The sequence below is a fragment of the Vigna umbellata genome, chromosome 1 (genome assembly GCF_029865625.1).
Source record: "Vigna umbellata cultivar VRB3 chromosome 1, Vumbellata_1.0, whole genome shotgun sequence".
Lineage (NCBI taxonomy): Eukaryota > Viridiplantae > Streptophyta > Magnoliopsida > Fabales > Fabaceae > Vigna > Vigna umbellata.
Genome location: NC_142165.1, coordinates 101,724,683 through 101,739,088, shown reverse-complemented (window position 1 = coordinate 101,739,088; position 14,406 = coordinate 101,724,683). Strand labels below are relative to the sequence as shown.

General features: G+C 29.3%; 2 protein-coding genes across 2 annotated transcripts; both read right to left on the bottom strand.

The window, feature by feature from the left end:
* Positions 1–15: 15 nt before the first annotated feature.
* LOC124848633 (putative protein phosphatase 2C 27) lies at positions 16–3,233 on the bottom strand. Its single transcript, XM_088105228.1, has 4 exons — positions 2,861–3,233; positions 1,870–2,067; positions 1,031–1,242; positions 16–835 (listed from the first exon to the last, which is right to left on the bottom strand). The coding sequence occupies exons 1-4, from the start codon at positions 3,032–3,034 to the stop codon at positions 274–276; spliced, it is 1,146 nt and encodes a 381-aa protein (XP_087961354.1). The 5' UTR covers positions 3,035–3,233; the 3' UTR covers positions 16–273.
* Positions 3,234–12,739: 9,506 nt separating this feature from the next.
* On the bottom strand, positions 12,740–14,348 carry LOC124822700 (small ribosomal subunit protein uS17-like). The gene is made up of 6 exons (XM_047294739.2): positions 14,207–14,348; positions 14,067–14,107; positions 13,872–13,972; positions 13,276–13,420; positions 13,110–13,199; positions 12,740–13,025 (listed from the first exon to the last, which is right to left on the bottom strand). Exons 1-6 carry the CDS (start codon positions 14,216–14,218, stop codon positions 12,935–12,937), a joined length of 480 nt encoding a protein of 159 aa, XP_047150695.1. The 5' UTR covers positions 14,219–14,348; the 3' UTR covers positions 12,740–12,934.
* Positions 14,349–14,406: the final 58 nt, after the last annotated feature.

Sequence of the window (14,406 nt, the reverse complement as noted above, 5' to 3'; positions counted from 1 at the left end):
TCACCCTAGAACAAATTAAGAAAAAAGTGTGATGTGCACAATTCTACAATGTTATGCGTATAAATTACATTTTGCAAGATATAGATATTCAAGTTTCTCACTTTCCCATTAATAATGGGAAAAACAAATAGACGATGGTATTGATTTTATTAGAATTTGCATCTTGGAGTGTTCCTTACTCTATCTCCAGAGGGCATTTTCAATGTTGTGGATGAATTTATGTACACATAATCTCAGCTCAAAAAAATCATTTTCCTTGCAGACAAGAGTGTTTTATCCTTCTAGCAAGCATTTAAGGTTTTGAAGTCCCTCAGCAGATATGCTTCTTCTGACTCTAGGCCTTTCTACTACCACAGAAGGTGGTGGTTCTGAGTGAAAACACACCATCACCACTGTCAAATTGTCTGTTGCTTCTCTCTTTATTGCTTCTCCTATTATCTCCCTGCAACACTGCTTGACATCATTGTGTTCTTGAAGCCTCCTTCGAGCAAAGTCCACTGCATTCTGGCTGCGAAAAACATCCCATATTCCATCACTCCCAATTATCAAAAACTCATCTTCTTTGGTCAATGTCATCAATCTAAGTTCAGGCTCAGCACTCAATGGTCCATGTTTTCCATTCATCTCCTTCATTCCTTCAAGATGCCAGTCCCCTAGAGCACGAGTCACACCTAACTGGCCATTCAGGTAACCATCATCTATGTATCCACCTACAGACTCAATCCTCATCCTTTCTTTCATGCACAATGGTCTGTGATCTTTGGACATTTCTACAGCTCGGCCACCACGGGATAACACGGCACGACAGTCTCCGGCATTGGCTACAAGTAAAGACCTATACAATACATCGGCTTTTGTTTAGAACATAGAAATAGCTTCATTGAATATCCATTCAACACATATCAGCTAATTGTTATCATTCAATTTGCCTTCAAATTCAGTGTGCAACTTTGCCACTGAGTTGAGAAAATTATACTTTGGTTTGAAGCCAAAGAACACCAAAGAACAGCCTAATCGAATGTTTGCTCACCTTCCAAATATAATTGCAGTCAGTGCAGTTGTGCCAGAAGATAGGGAAGACTCAATAGAACATGATCTTGCAAACTCTGCATCAGTCTCCAAAAATGACCTTGTGACAACCTTCTCAAGTTCCAAAGGAAAGTCAGCATCCTCAACAATCACCTGTGGTAGATGATCACGAACAAACTGTGCAGCACTCTTCCCTCCGTGTCCATCAAATACCTGCACAGATATAATTTTCTCTACATGTCAAATCCCTATGATTTGCTCTAATCAAAAGTCTTAAGTCAGACTTCAGAATGGTTACATAATTACAATTTCTAAAGGGGAGGAAGAGGGTGAAAATGATGAAAGAATCCATCCATGATCTCACCTTTAAGAAAGTTCAAGCAAGGAAGCCTTCTCAACACTTCCTTGTGAATCAGATTGAAGTATTTAATGGTAAATCCCTAATTTTGGCTAATAACATCATCTAAAATTATACGGCCATTGTCTACTTCAAAAAAGATCCATTTGTAAGTTGATTTGCTTCCTAAAGTTTTGGGAGATGAAACTTTGGGGCTTGAGTTAACATTGTGAAATGAGATCACTTCTTCAGAAGAAAAAACATATCTAACTATAAGACACTTTATCGTTGGACAACTTGAACACAACAATATACTTGTCCTTTTTTTCAAGTTGTCTATCACTATCATGGACTACTTTCTTCCTTCATGCTGGGGCCTATTCAGGACTGAACTGTGCATGCTATTTTTTTTTTATGTTTATTGTGACACATACAATTTGACTGAAGATGGTATATAATGAAATTTATGACAAGGAAATAGTATAATTGGTCAGATAGCTTACACCATAAAAGGAAATAGCTTCCTCAGAAAGTTCGTTATTGCCAAATTTTTTGGCCAAATCTCCAATGCATATGTGTGTATCCTCCATGGAAGGGCGTTCTCCAATATCACTCCATTCACCAGACCGAAGAGTAGGAACAAAGTTCATCAGGTTCTGCTTTTTGTCCACAGTTTCTGTATCCTCACATATGCTTTCCAGCTAAAAAGCACCATAGCAAAGAAATGAAAATAGGCTAAGAGGATGGGAACTCTGTTCAGTGAAATAAAGTTCACAAATAGCAGATGTTATGCAAACTCAATAAAGACATGAAAGGTAAGAAACAGATGAGTATTCCTAAAATAGGCTAAGATGATAGGAACTCTGTTCAGTGTCAATTTCAGTTGTTTTTAACTGTCATATCTTGAAAGTCACAGACAATCATGAACCTACAGTTTGTGCTAACAAATAGAATCATGTGGAAAATCTAATCGCGATTTACACGCAAGGATGCAATTCAATACAATTGACAGCACAATCAATCTCCACATTGATGTGACCAAGTACCGAAGTTAATCTCTATTCCCTGAGACTAACTAATTTCTGCAATAACAAATTCTGACAACAGCCACTCTCCGATAATCACATCTGAGAGAATTTCAAGATCATGTAAACTTTGGTGGTCATATTTCAGCAGCAGGTTTTTTCATTCACCGATGCACAAGAAGAATTCAAACAAACGATTAACAGCAATATTGGCAGACAAAAACCAAAATCTAATTCAGAAAAGGACAACTACAGAAGAATCCACCACTTCACAAAAGGGGAAAAAAACAGTGAACAAGATTCAAGAATAATAACAAGTAAATACTATTGAAATCTCCGAAGCAGAACCGAAACAGTGGCAACAAATTAAATTAAAACTACCTTATAGTACAGAGAAAAAAAAAACATAAAAATGAGACCTCCCATAAAGAAACAGAAGAAAGAGAAGATAAAGGAAGTCAATGCTCACAGGAAATGAATTTGCAACACTGATCTGGTCAGTGGGGGTTCTAAAGGAAGAGTCTTTTTCCCTGTTGTCCATCTGGGCATGCAAGAGATCACAATGCAAAGGCCATGACACCCTTCTGTTATCAACGTTTTTCTCTATATCCTCACCAACTTGTTCACCCTCTTGCACACACATGGTGCCAACACAGCACTGGTGGCCAAGTTGCACGTTCAACTCAGCAACTGGAACTTGCACTTGCAGGCATAGAAACTCAGTAACACTCACGCATACACAACTCCACACATTTAGAAGAGAACCCTTGATTATGGAATTTTGTTGCTTACACCACAAAGAGAAAGAAAGAGAGAGAAGATTCTTGGAATATGTTGGGACAATGATGGCGTTTTGTGTTTATATATATTAGTGTCAGTGGAAAGCAGTGTGAAAGGAGAGAAAGGGTAGCAGTTAAGCACCAGATTTTTCTAAGAAAGCGTGGTCCAAAATTGTTGGTTGAGTTTATTAGGTTGATTGTTTATATTATAATGTTTTGCACGAAAATAATAAGCTTCGATGATGTCCTTTTCTATGCTTACCTATCATATTGTCATCCCACCTAGTTTTCTTTTTTATATTCATTTTCCTATCTTTTCTCTCTTTATTGCAACACTCCCGTAATAATATCCCATGTCAAAAATCTTCTGCGATATTTATACCCCATTTTCTTGTTTTTCTCTTCTTCTAACTCATTCTATTCATTTTGTGGCTTTTATTTAATCATCAGAAGTTGTAGTGCAGGACCTTGTTAGGGTTCAAACTTGGTAGGGATAATTTCCATGAAGATAAGGGAACTGGGTTGGAAAGTATGACTACATTATTCAATCAAATTGACCGTAGATATTTTTACAAAAGTTTCCAACTTTTTAATATTATGGTTGAGTTCTATTAAGTTAATTAGCCTCAAGGATGGATTTTTTCTATTTTGAATAATTAAGTGTTTCTCCAAATTTCATACTTAATAAATTGATAATTCTTTTATTTAGCTATTTCTTTTATTAATGTCACATTTACTATTTCATTCTAAACAATAATCAATATTTTTTTATGTAATAACATATAGACCATGTAAACAGATACGGGAGAAATTTGATATAAAGTAACTGATATTATGGGAAAAAAGGTTTATTGGTCAAATAATAAAACTGAAACTTAAGTGTAAACAAATAATTACGCAAAAACATACCACTGGATGCATGAATCAAGTACCATACATATTTTTGACTTATAACTTCTTTAAGCCAAATCTTTAATATGTAACATTAATGTCTTAAAGAACAATTTTATGACATGGTCATGGTTTCTCAAGAAATAAACATGTCAAACATATTTAATTATTTATTATATAAAAAGATGAAATTAAATACTTTTTTTATCCTTTGACAATTATTAATTATGATGAGTAGAATCTTTTGATAATATTCACCTTCCGCCAACCCTATTATTGGGAATAGTTAAAGTACTGTGTTAGGAAAAGGCTATTTTCATTTTGTTTTTTCTCCCTCTTATTATTACAAACTTATATTTTGGAAAATGTCAAGGAAATTCATCAACATCTCATAATTAATTATCAAGTTTTTTCTGAGTTGTACGGGTAATTTTTAACAAGTAAAGTTAAAAAAATATATATTAACGAGATTATTTATGGGATCAATTTGAAGAGATAAGACTTTTAGAATTAAAAATGAATTATTAAAATAAAACATATGAATTAAGATTTTAATAACTTTAAATTTAAATTTATCAATTGAAATTCAGAATAATACAAATTCTTCAAGTATGGTTAAAGATTTCATTCGCACGAAAAATCATATAAATATTTTACATTTTATTTTTTGAATTTTATTATTGAATACTTAAATATTTATTTTGGAAACGTTTATGCATGAGGTACTTGTGAAGATGGATTAAAACAAGGCTTTTTTTTTGTCGTATCTGTTGCAATATTTTACCTGGAGTGATTATTTTAAAAAAATGTAAGGGTGTTGTTACTTTCACCACTACATTTTTCTCCCTCCACCTCCCCAATTTTTTTTAATTCCAATTATATTCTCAGATGAAATATTTCAAACCTAGTTTGTTCTCCTACTTTACTCCGTGCACCCAATCTTTCCATCTCTCATTTCTGTTTAACAATTTGTCTTCCGTTTTACTCTGCAATCTCATTTGTCTTCTCTGTTTCACTTCTCCTCCTCTGTTTCTTTCTTCTTCATTTTCCTTACATTATTAAAATACATTAAAAATATATTCAAAAATAATAAATCAAAACATTTAAATTAAATTATTAAAGTATTTCCAAAATAAAAATAAACTAATAAAACAAACTCTAAAATAAAAAACGTAACCTTTAAAACGGAGGTCACATCCTTCAACCGATGTCAACATCCGTTTAAGGAAAAAACAGATGTCAACATCCGTTTAAGGAAAAACGGATGTCGACATCCGTTTTACCTTAAACGGATGTTGACATCCGTTGAAGGATGTCACCTCCGTTTAAAGGTTACGTTTTTTATTTCAGGGTTTTATTTGAAGGTTTATTCGAATACGCACCTAGAGGAAGCAATACACGCACTGCACGAGAGCGACACTGCACCACGAGAGGGAGACTTGATAATTCTTTCCACCACCATCAATCTTTGTAACTTGTAGTATCTCACAACGACGAAAGAAAAAGAGGAAGAAATACAATGTTAAAAAAGAAAAGTATTTTACTCATGTACGGGGGACTAAAATAGGTTATTAGTGGAATAGGTTGTGAATGGGTCAAATTAAAAAATAATAACTCTACAAATAAAATTTTACGGCAAAATAATAAATAGGAGGTGAAAGGAGAAAGATGTGGTGGTGGAAGGAACAACACCTAAATTGTAATTAGTTATTTATTAATTTATGATATCACTTTACGTTTTACTTTTTACTGTTTAAGAATTTATTATGTACGTAATTTACATATAAATCATAAACAGGTTATGTTTTAGTTTTAGACGTAAACTTTTTTAGTTTATTTTATTTTACAAAGTCAATGCCATGAATAATTTCCCTATGCATTTAATTAAAATAATCAGTCGTAATTATTTTTAATTAAAACCATATAAATATATCTCAAATATTAGAGAAGTCAAACAATTTAATATCATATTAAACTTCACGGACGGTCTAATAATTTTTTTCCCTATAATGTATATTACATCCCAAAGATATATTAAAGTTGAATTTCTAAAAAAAAGGGAAACATTGTTATATCGCACGGATGTTCACGTGTGTACTAGGCTTAAATCTTCAAAACAGGCTTTCACCAAAATGCAGCTTTAAAAAATAAATAACTTACATAAATTTTAAATTCTGATATTTTACCTATTTTTAATACGATTTTTTTTATAATAAACTAATCAATGAATTATAACAAAGTTGCATTTTGTTATTGTTCTCAACTTTGTTTATATTAAAGAGTAAATTTGAAAAAATAAAAAATAGTAAAAATGAGAAAATGAACAATAAAAAGTAAAGCTATTTTTAATAGTGAAAAAGAGAGTAAAAGTTCACGAATAATTTAATTATTATGATAAATATTTAATTAATAAATTTATAATATTAATATTTTGTCCTTATGTTTAAAATTAATTTAAAGTGAATGATAAATTATTTAAAATTATACTCTTAATTAATATTATTTTCTTATCCATATTTGACTAAAAAGTCATAGTTAAAAAAAAAGTTTATAATGGTGATCGATTTGACACTATAAAACATTCACATATATAATTCATTTATGGTTCAGGAACAGGTAAAAATGTTCCGAAACCATTTTTCTCATATTTTTATCCTCGTATTTATGCACAAATAAGTGAAAACAAATAAATTTGATCCATTAATTTTCATATTAATAAAAGCAAATTAACATAGCTTAAATGAATTATCTTTAGAAATATTTTTAAACTTCTTTTTTTTATCATAATAATAGATAAATTTTATATTATATGGTGATATACTTTGTCACGTTAACCATGTAAATTTAAGTTATTATAACATTTTTATAATTAATTTAAAAAAATGAGATAGGAGGATGGAAATGAAAACTCAAAACACACCAAGTATATTAATTATGTAGATTCTCTAGTTCTGACCGCAGTTAAAGACAGAGATGTTAATGCATACTTTTATTTCATATGACATGTATTTTTAGAAAAAAATAAATAAAGATATTTCATTTATTAAATATTTATTTAAAAAACATTACCAGGTATTAAAAAAAAATTGGGACAAAATTTATTGAAACATTAAATAAATTATTCTAAAAATTGTATTATTCTGTATTAGTTTCATTATGGGTGACATTTTTTTTTTGAAGAAAACTATTGCACTAGTGTGACTATACTTTTTGGGAGAGGGATTAGTCAGAACCAACTTTAGAAACTTTTCCTTTTATATGGATAGAGACGAAGTCCACGCAGTGTTATTCCACAAATTGTTTATTACATAAGATAAAATATATATTTTTTTTATAATTTTGTTATCAAATACAACATGCCCCTTAGACTTTTAAAACAACATACTTTTGAAAGTGATGGATATTCACCTCATAGAAGAAAAATTATGTTAGGTACAAAATATAAAAAAACAAATTAATATTACAAATATATATAGTAATATAAATTTTTTGATATGATAGAAAAATATGACTAGTTTTGAAGAAATGAAAAATTATTGAAATACCTAACATACGTTAAAACAAAAGTTGACCATGGCACGGAATTATAATTAAAAAAAAAATAATAATAATCGAAAAGCAAAGCTATAAAAAATTTATTGGTTAGCACCAATAAAGAAGTTATTGAATGGAAAAATGATAGGTAATAATTAATGACATTATGGTTATCAATGAAGTTTGTAGGAAAATGTCCTAATTGTGGGGAAAAAGTTAGCAGAAAGTTTTATGATAAGTTAATAAAAGAGAGAGAGAGAGAGAGAGGAATCACTTTTTTTAATATGAGAATGAGGTTTTAAAATTTAGTGGCTATCTTATGGTGAAGTCAATTATAGGAAAAGGAAGGAAAAAGTTGTGATGGCACTAACTATGCATAAGAATCTTTCTCATGTTTTTTGATGGAAAACAAAGATGTTTTTGACAAAATGCTGTTCACTCAACTTCTTTGGAATACCATAAATAGTTTTTTTTTTTTTTTTTTTCCTTTCTTAGGGTTTATTTTGATATGAGATATTTTCATTTCTAATGGCCAACATCAAAAGAAAAAAAGAAAAAACTAAAGCGTTAAAGTATTTTAATTGGACCAAGAGATATAAAAAAGAATTATCAGTAGTGTGATGAATAAATTTGCATATATATTAGTATTCTCTAAATATATTTTCAGTTGTATTGATAGGATATAGATATATAAGTATAAATATTTAAATTTAAGGACATGCGTTAGATATTCATTTTCTTATTTTTGATGTTGTTTTAAATTATAATCCAAAAATTTAGTTTTTATTGTTATTATTTTACTTGATTATTTTTTGTTTGAAGAATTTTATTTATCATACAATCTTTTACTATTATACTCTTTTTCTTTTTCAATTTCGTTCAAATAATTTATTATAAGCATTTACTCGATCAAATTACATCATTTTCACTTTATTTTTTTATTTATTTCTATTTTTTTTTTGTAAATGAAAATGTCTGACTTTGAACATTAAGTATTACATTACATAAATCCAAAAGCCTTTTTTCTTTTTATTATTCTTAATTTTATTTTATTTTATTTTTTTACTTAACTTTTCATTATCTTTCAATTATTTGACAAGTGATAACAACTCATAAATCGTGTTTTAAAATGGATAGTATATTTAAAATACTAAAACTTGATTATTTTGATAATAAAAGTTTAAAATATAAATATATTTTTTATAAACGACTTTTATTATGTTAAAGTCACATCATATCTTTAAATACATTTTTTCTATAATTCTTGTTTTTTTTCTCTATGTTTTCTAATCGTATATTTGTCCGTTTGAATATCTGTACCGTTAAGGTGATTCTTGATGTGAACTCTCCACTCTTATCTGATCAGTTTTTCTAATAGAGTAAGTTATTTTTTTTATCATTTTTCTGAGTCGGTGTTTCTCTTATGCATGTAAACCATCTCGGTTTGCATGTGGTGTTTGAGTCTTCTATAAGAGTCTTTAATTACCATTGGTCCTAATGATGTGTCCTAATCGTATTTCTGTTGTTCAAAGGAGAAAATTGAGTATTATGTACATCAAGAGGTGTTTATAATTTATAGATAACTTGTGATTGCTAATGGTATGTTTGTATGATAGTTGGTTTGAGTAATTATTTGATGAAATATGATCTGTGGAATTAATTTTAGGATTTTGATTGTCCTTAGCGATTTATGTTGAAATTTGGTATAATGTATGGTTGATATTGCCTTTGAGTTGAATTGATTCATTTAAGTGGTGTATAATTTGATGGTTGGAATGTTGTGGTATTTATGTTTTTTGTTTGACTGAGTTTGCAAAGTTGGAATGACACAAATTTGCATAATTTTGTTTTGCAGAATTATACAGACTAGTTGGGTGAACATAAACTCATTGTGCAAAGTTAAAATGAGCGAGCTACTAACTTGGTAGTTGCTAGGCGAGAAAAACTCGTTGGGCGAGACCATAGTCAGAGAACTCACTAACTAGACAATCGCTGAGCGAGAATATATTCACTGGGTGAGATTACCCTTGTTGGACGAGACCAAAGTCAGAGAATTCACTAACTTGATAATTATTAGGAGAGATAAGTCTATCTAGACAACTTTTGTGGGAAATTAATTTTGTAAATTTCAGTGGAACTCTCGTTGGGTAAGTTATCTAAGCTTTTATATGTCTTTTATGGTATGTTTAATATGTGTGGTTTTGTGAATATTAAAAATAATGGTTGGTTTACAATGTAATCTGAGAATGGTTGACATTAATCCAAGGAGGATTTGTGGTGATTAATATAATGATTCAATATTGAAAATTATCTTGTCACTCTAATAATCATCCAATTTAAGTAGAGAATGGTGAAATATGTAATGAGAGGTGCATGAGATTTTAGTCTAGGAGCTTTACCTTGGTCAAGATGGTTAATGGGCTAACCTTATGTATTGTAGCTGGGATGGACAAATTGTTTCACCATCACAAGTGTATAATTTATTAGAGTTTAATATCAATACACATATCTAAATTGTCGAGTCTAAATTATTTTATAATTTTCTCTTCTTTTAAATATGATGATGTAACAGTTGATCCAAATAAAGAAGATTGCATTGATGTAGTATAGGTTTTGGATGATATAGTCCTTCACTTTTGAAAAATCTTATTATGTTTAAATAAGTGTAGTACTATCTTTTAGTTGTATAAGACTCTTATATATATATATTTATGGTATTATAGTTATATTAGGATAATAACATTATATATATATATATATATATATATATATATATATGTAAATTATTTATTCTTATAGGATGTTTGAGGTTTTTTCTAGTAATAATATACTATTCAAATGAGATATTATAAAATTAAAAAAAAAATAATAACTATTGTAATTATTATGTTAAATTATATGTTGATATTTTATTTAAACATTTATACAAATTTAGCCTGTGAATGTTAAATTAATTATAGTTACTTAATTAGCCTTTGAATATTAAAAATTTCAATGGTTAAATAGTCATATATCATCACATAGAAAAGGTAATGACCAACTACACTGTTAAGCACTTGAATAATTTAGAATATGATGTAAAAAACTAGAAAAAGCTATGTGAAGATAACATAATCGGATCCAACCTTGCACCGACACACATAGTGATTTGTTGTTGTGACAGACAGCTCCCACAACTTCATTAGCTTCTGTTTCTTTCTGCTATATCAATAATGTTATTGCCTCTGTTTCCAATGTATCACGCATGCAACCATTCAGGCTCAAGTCAAACATTTCTACTTAATATATCCAAATCACTTTCAAAAGAAATTTATTAACTCACATCTTTTCATCTATTTTTATTTTATTTGCATATCTCAAACTAAACCACTAACCTCTTTTATAATTCATGGAATATTATATGTTTTTACAACTTTTTTTTATCTCCATTATTTATAATATATTTTATTTTTGATATATTAACGCTTAAGTCAATTTAATGTTCAATCAATTTAAAAATTAATGTTGTAATAAATATGTGACAAAAAGTCATAACTATTATATCTTTAATATGTATTTATATATTTATCTATAGATTCAATCTAATTACAACCCAATTTTATTAAATTTGATTATTAATTTTTTTAACTCAACTCAATAATTAATTAATTTTAATTATTAACAATCGATTTTCTTCACACTTACATGGTTTATGAAGTTTAATCGGTCTACGTACCATTGATATATATATATATATATATATATATATATATATATATATATATATATATATATTCCATGTTACGTGAGTATGGTTTTTAGTTAATATAAGTATATCCATGTATTATCATAGAGAAATAACAAAGTTTAGTTAATGTTGACGAGTATTTATTAACTTCTTTTATAATCTACAGTTTACAGTTCCTTTATAACTCTTCATGTTCTTTTTTTCTGTGCTTATTTATTTCTATTTGTTTATACAAATATATTAAAATCAAAGAGCTCATCCAATCAAACAGTGAATAACGAAATAAAATTGAATTTGATTATGTATATAACTGATTTAAGTAGAGCTGCGTTTTATCTTTCACTCACATTAGAATTTTTTTTGTCTGAGTTTCTTTTGTTAAATAGTATAAAAGTTTAATGATTCTATAAATTTTATTTTTATCAGAATCTCAAATAGAATTCTTATTTATTTTCTCATTGTCATACGTGACATGTTGATTGTGTTTTTTCTTTTAATAATAATAAAAATTGCATTTTATAATAATAAAAAAACAAAAACAATAAAAATAGTAGTTCTTGTCATCTTAGACTTTGGTCCTTTCAGCAATTAATTATCCCTAAAAATTCACTAACTAGTCCAGTCCTTTTTTCTTCTTACACTCAACATAATTTTTAACTGTACACTTTAATTTTGAAAATGACAATTTTAAAACATGCTTTCCATAATTTTGAAATATTTCTTTTGAATCATATTAAATGTATAATGAAATACGCTTTTCATATTAAAATTTTCAGAAAAAACTTCAGATGAAAAACTATTATTTAAGTTACGTGATATTAAAATTTTCATATCAGTTGAAGTAAATTCTCTACATATAATCTCAATAACTTTAAAATAAAAAAAACTGATAGTGTCTCTTCGTCTCAATAACTTTAAAATAGAAAGAAAAAACCAAGGACAAATAAATCATTTTCCAACTCCATTGAAATGTGATGAAATGCAAAACGAAGCTGCAACAATGATATGTTCACAATATTTTACTATATTTTAACACAATCACATTATTGTTTCATCGGGTTTAAGTATATCAACAAAATAACAAATAAATAATAAACTAATAAGAAAATAACACATGCTAAATCAAAATATTGTTAAAAAATCTGGGCAAAAATATCTTTTTTCTTTCAAAAATCATTGGGCGAATTAAGGTAACTAAATATTTAGCATATGTTTCCCTTATATCACCATCCAAAGAAATATTTACTAGTTTTGGTGGCCACCGTTCACATAAGTGGATGAAAAAATTTTGGCTAATAAAACAACAAATATTGTTTGAGATTCAAAACTTCAAAACTAATATACACACTAAAGTACTACTGAATTCTAATATAAATATCTTGTCTAAACTAATAATCTCACTTCCATGACAAACGCATTCTGGCGAAAATATTTGTTTCAAATTAATTTGGGCAAAACTTTCAATCTCAGTCTAAACAATTCTCCAACTTTAAACACAAAATAACACTAAAATAAATATACCGAAAACAGGAAAGAGACATTGTTCAAAAAATACAATGATAGTATTCAAAGACTACAGCGTATAACAAAATCCTAGACTGGAAATCAAAGCTCACATTCCAGTAAATGCCTTCTTTGCACCGCTAGAAGACCCTGCAGGAATCACCTTCAACACATTGAACCTCACGGTCTTGGAGAGTGGCCTGCGTAAGTGGTAAAAATAATCACCAGACAGATACAAAATCCCAATACAATACCAGAAAATAATTACTTTCATAAAATCTCACCTGCATTGACCAATAATGACATGATCACCTTCCTTCACACGGAAGCAAGGTGATATATGAGCAGGAATATTGGAGTGCCTCTTCTCATACCTTTAAATAAAAGAAAATTATAATTAAATTTCTCCAATCATAAACAAACAAATTAAAAAACATGGCACGATAATACCTCTGATATTTCTTAATAAAATGGAGATAATTTCTCCTAACAATAATAGTCCTATTCATCTTAGCACTATGACATGTTCCGGCAAGGATACGGCCACGAATAGAGACATTGCCTGTGAAGGGGCACTTCTTGTCGATGTAGGCCCCTGTAATAAATCAAAGGAGTCGGAGATGTGTAAATGACCGATTTAGACAATAGAATTAACCATAACTAACAGAAGCACATCTAGACAATGATATGACATGCCAAAAGTCAAGAGTTTTATTTATCATTCTCATCAAAAATTTCAATTATCAATTCCAGGCAAATGCATATTATTCCGACGACTTGGACATGAAATGCTTGTTCAAGAATCATCACAGTGGAACCAACAGCCTACTTAGGAATGAACTTCTATAATATAAAGCATATCATCGACTAGAGGGCTTCGTAAAGGATGGGGAATTTTAACCTAATTCAAAAATATTTCGCATCCGAAAATTTCCCTTCTACAATAATAAGAAAAATAACAAATAAAACAATAACGCATAGATTTACATCTTAAAGAACAAACATTATACAATAGAGAAGCGTGAAAGAGAGAGGAGGAAAGATACCTTCGATGGCATCTCTGGGAGTCTTAAATCCAAGTCCAATGGATTTCCAAAAGCGATTTCCACCTTTCCCGGGTCTCTTCCCCTTCCCAGTTTTCTTCGAGCTGGGAAAGCGAGGAAAATAAGAAAACTATTCAGCATCAAAAACCACAATGTGGAAAACAAAGTTAATCGTTCTTCCAAGTATATATGGCTTACCAGAGGAACACTTTTGGTTGCTTCAAAAACGCTTTCTCGGTCTGCAATACAAAATAAAAAACAAAAATCAACGGAAGATCCACAGAAGGACTAAGAACAATTGACAAAGCAAAAAATTGAAAAATGAATGACAATCGTACTTGTTCAGCCATGGTAGAGGGATTGCACGGAGAATGCGGCAGGCGAAAGGGTTGGAGTAGCCCACGCAAAAACCCTAATCACTTCTCTCACTGGTGTAAGATAGAAAAGGCTGCTTTTGTTTGTTGGGATCTCTGGGCTTTTTAAAGTGGGCTGTGAATTTGCTTGAGATTGAAAAAAATAATAATATTTAGTTTCATTT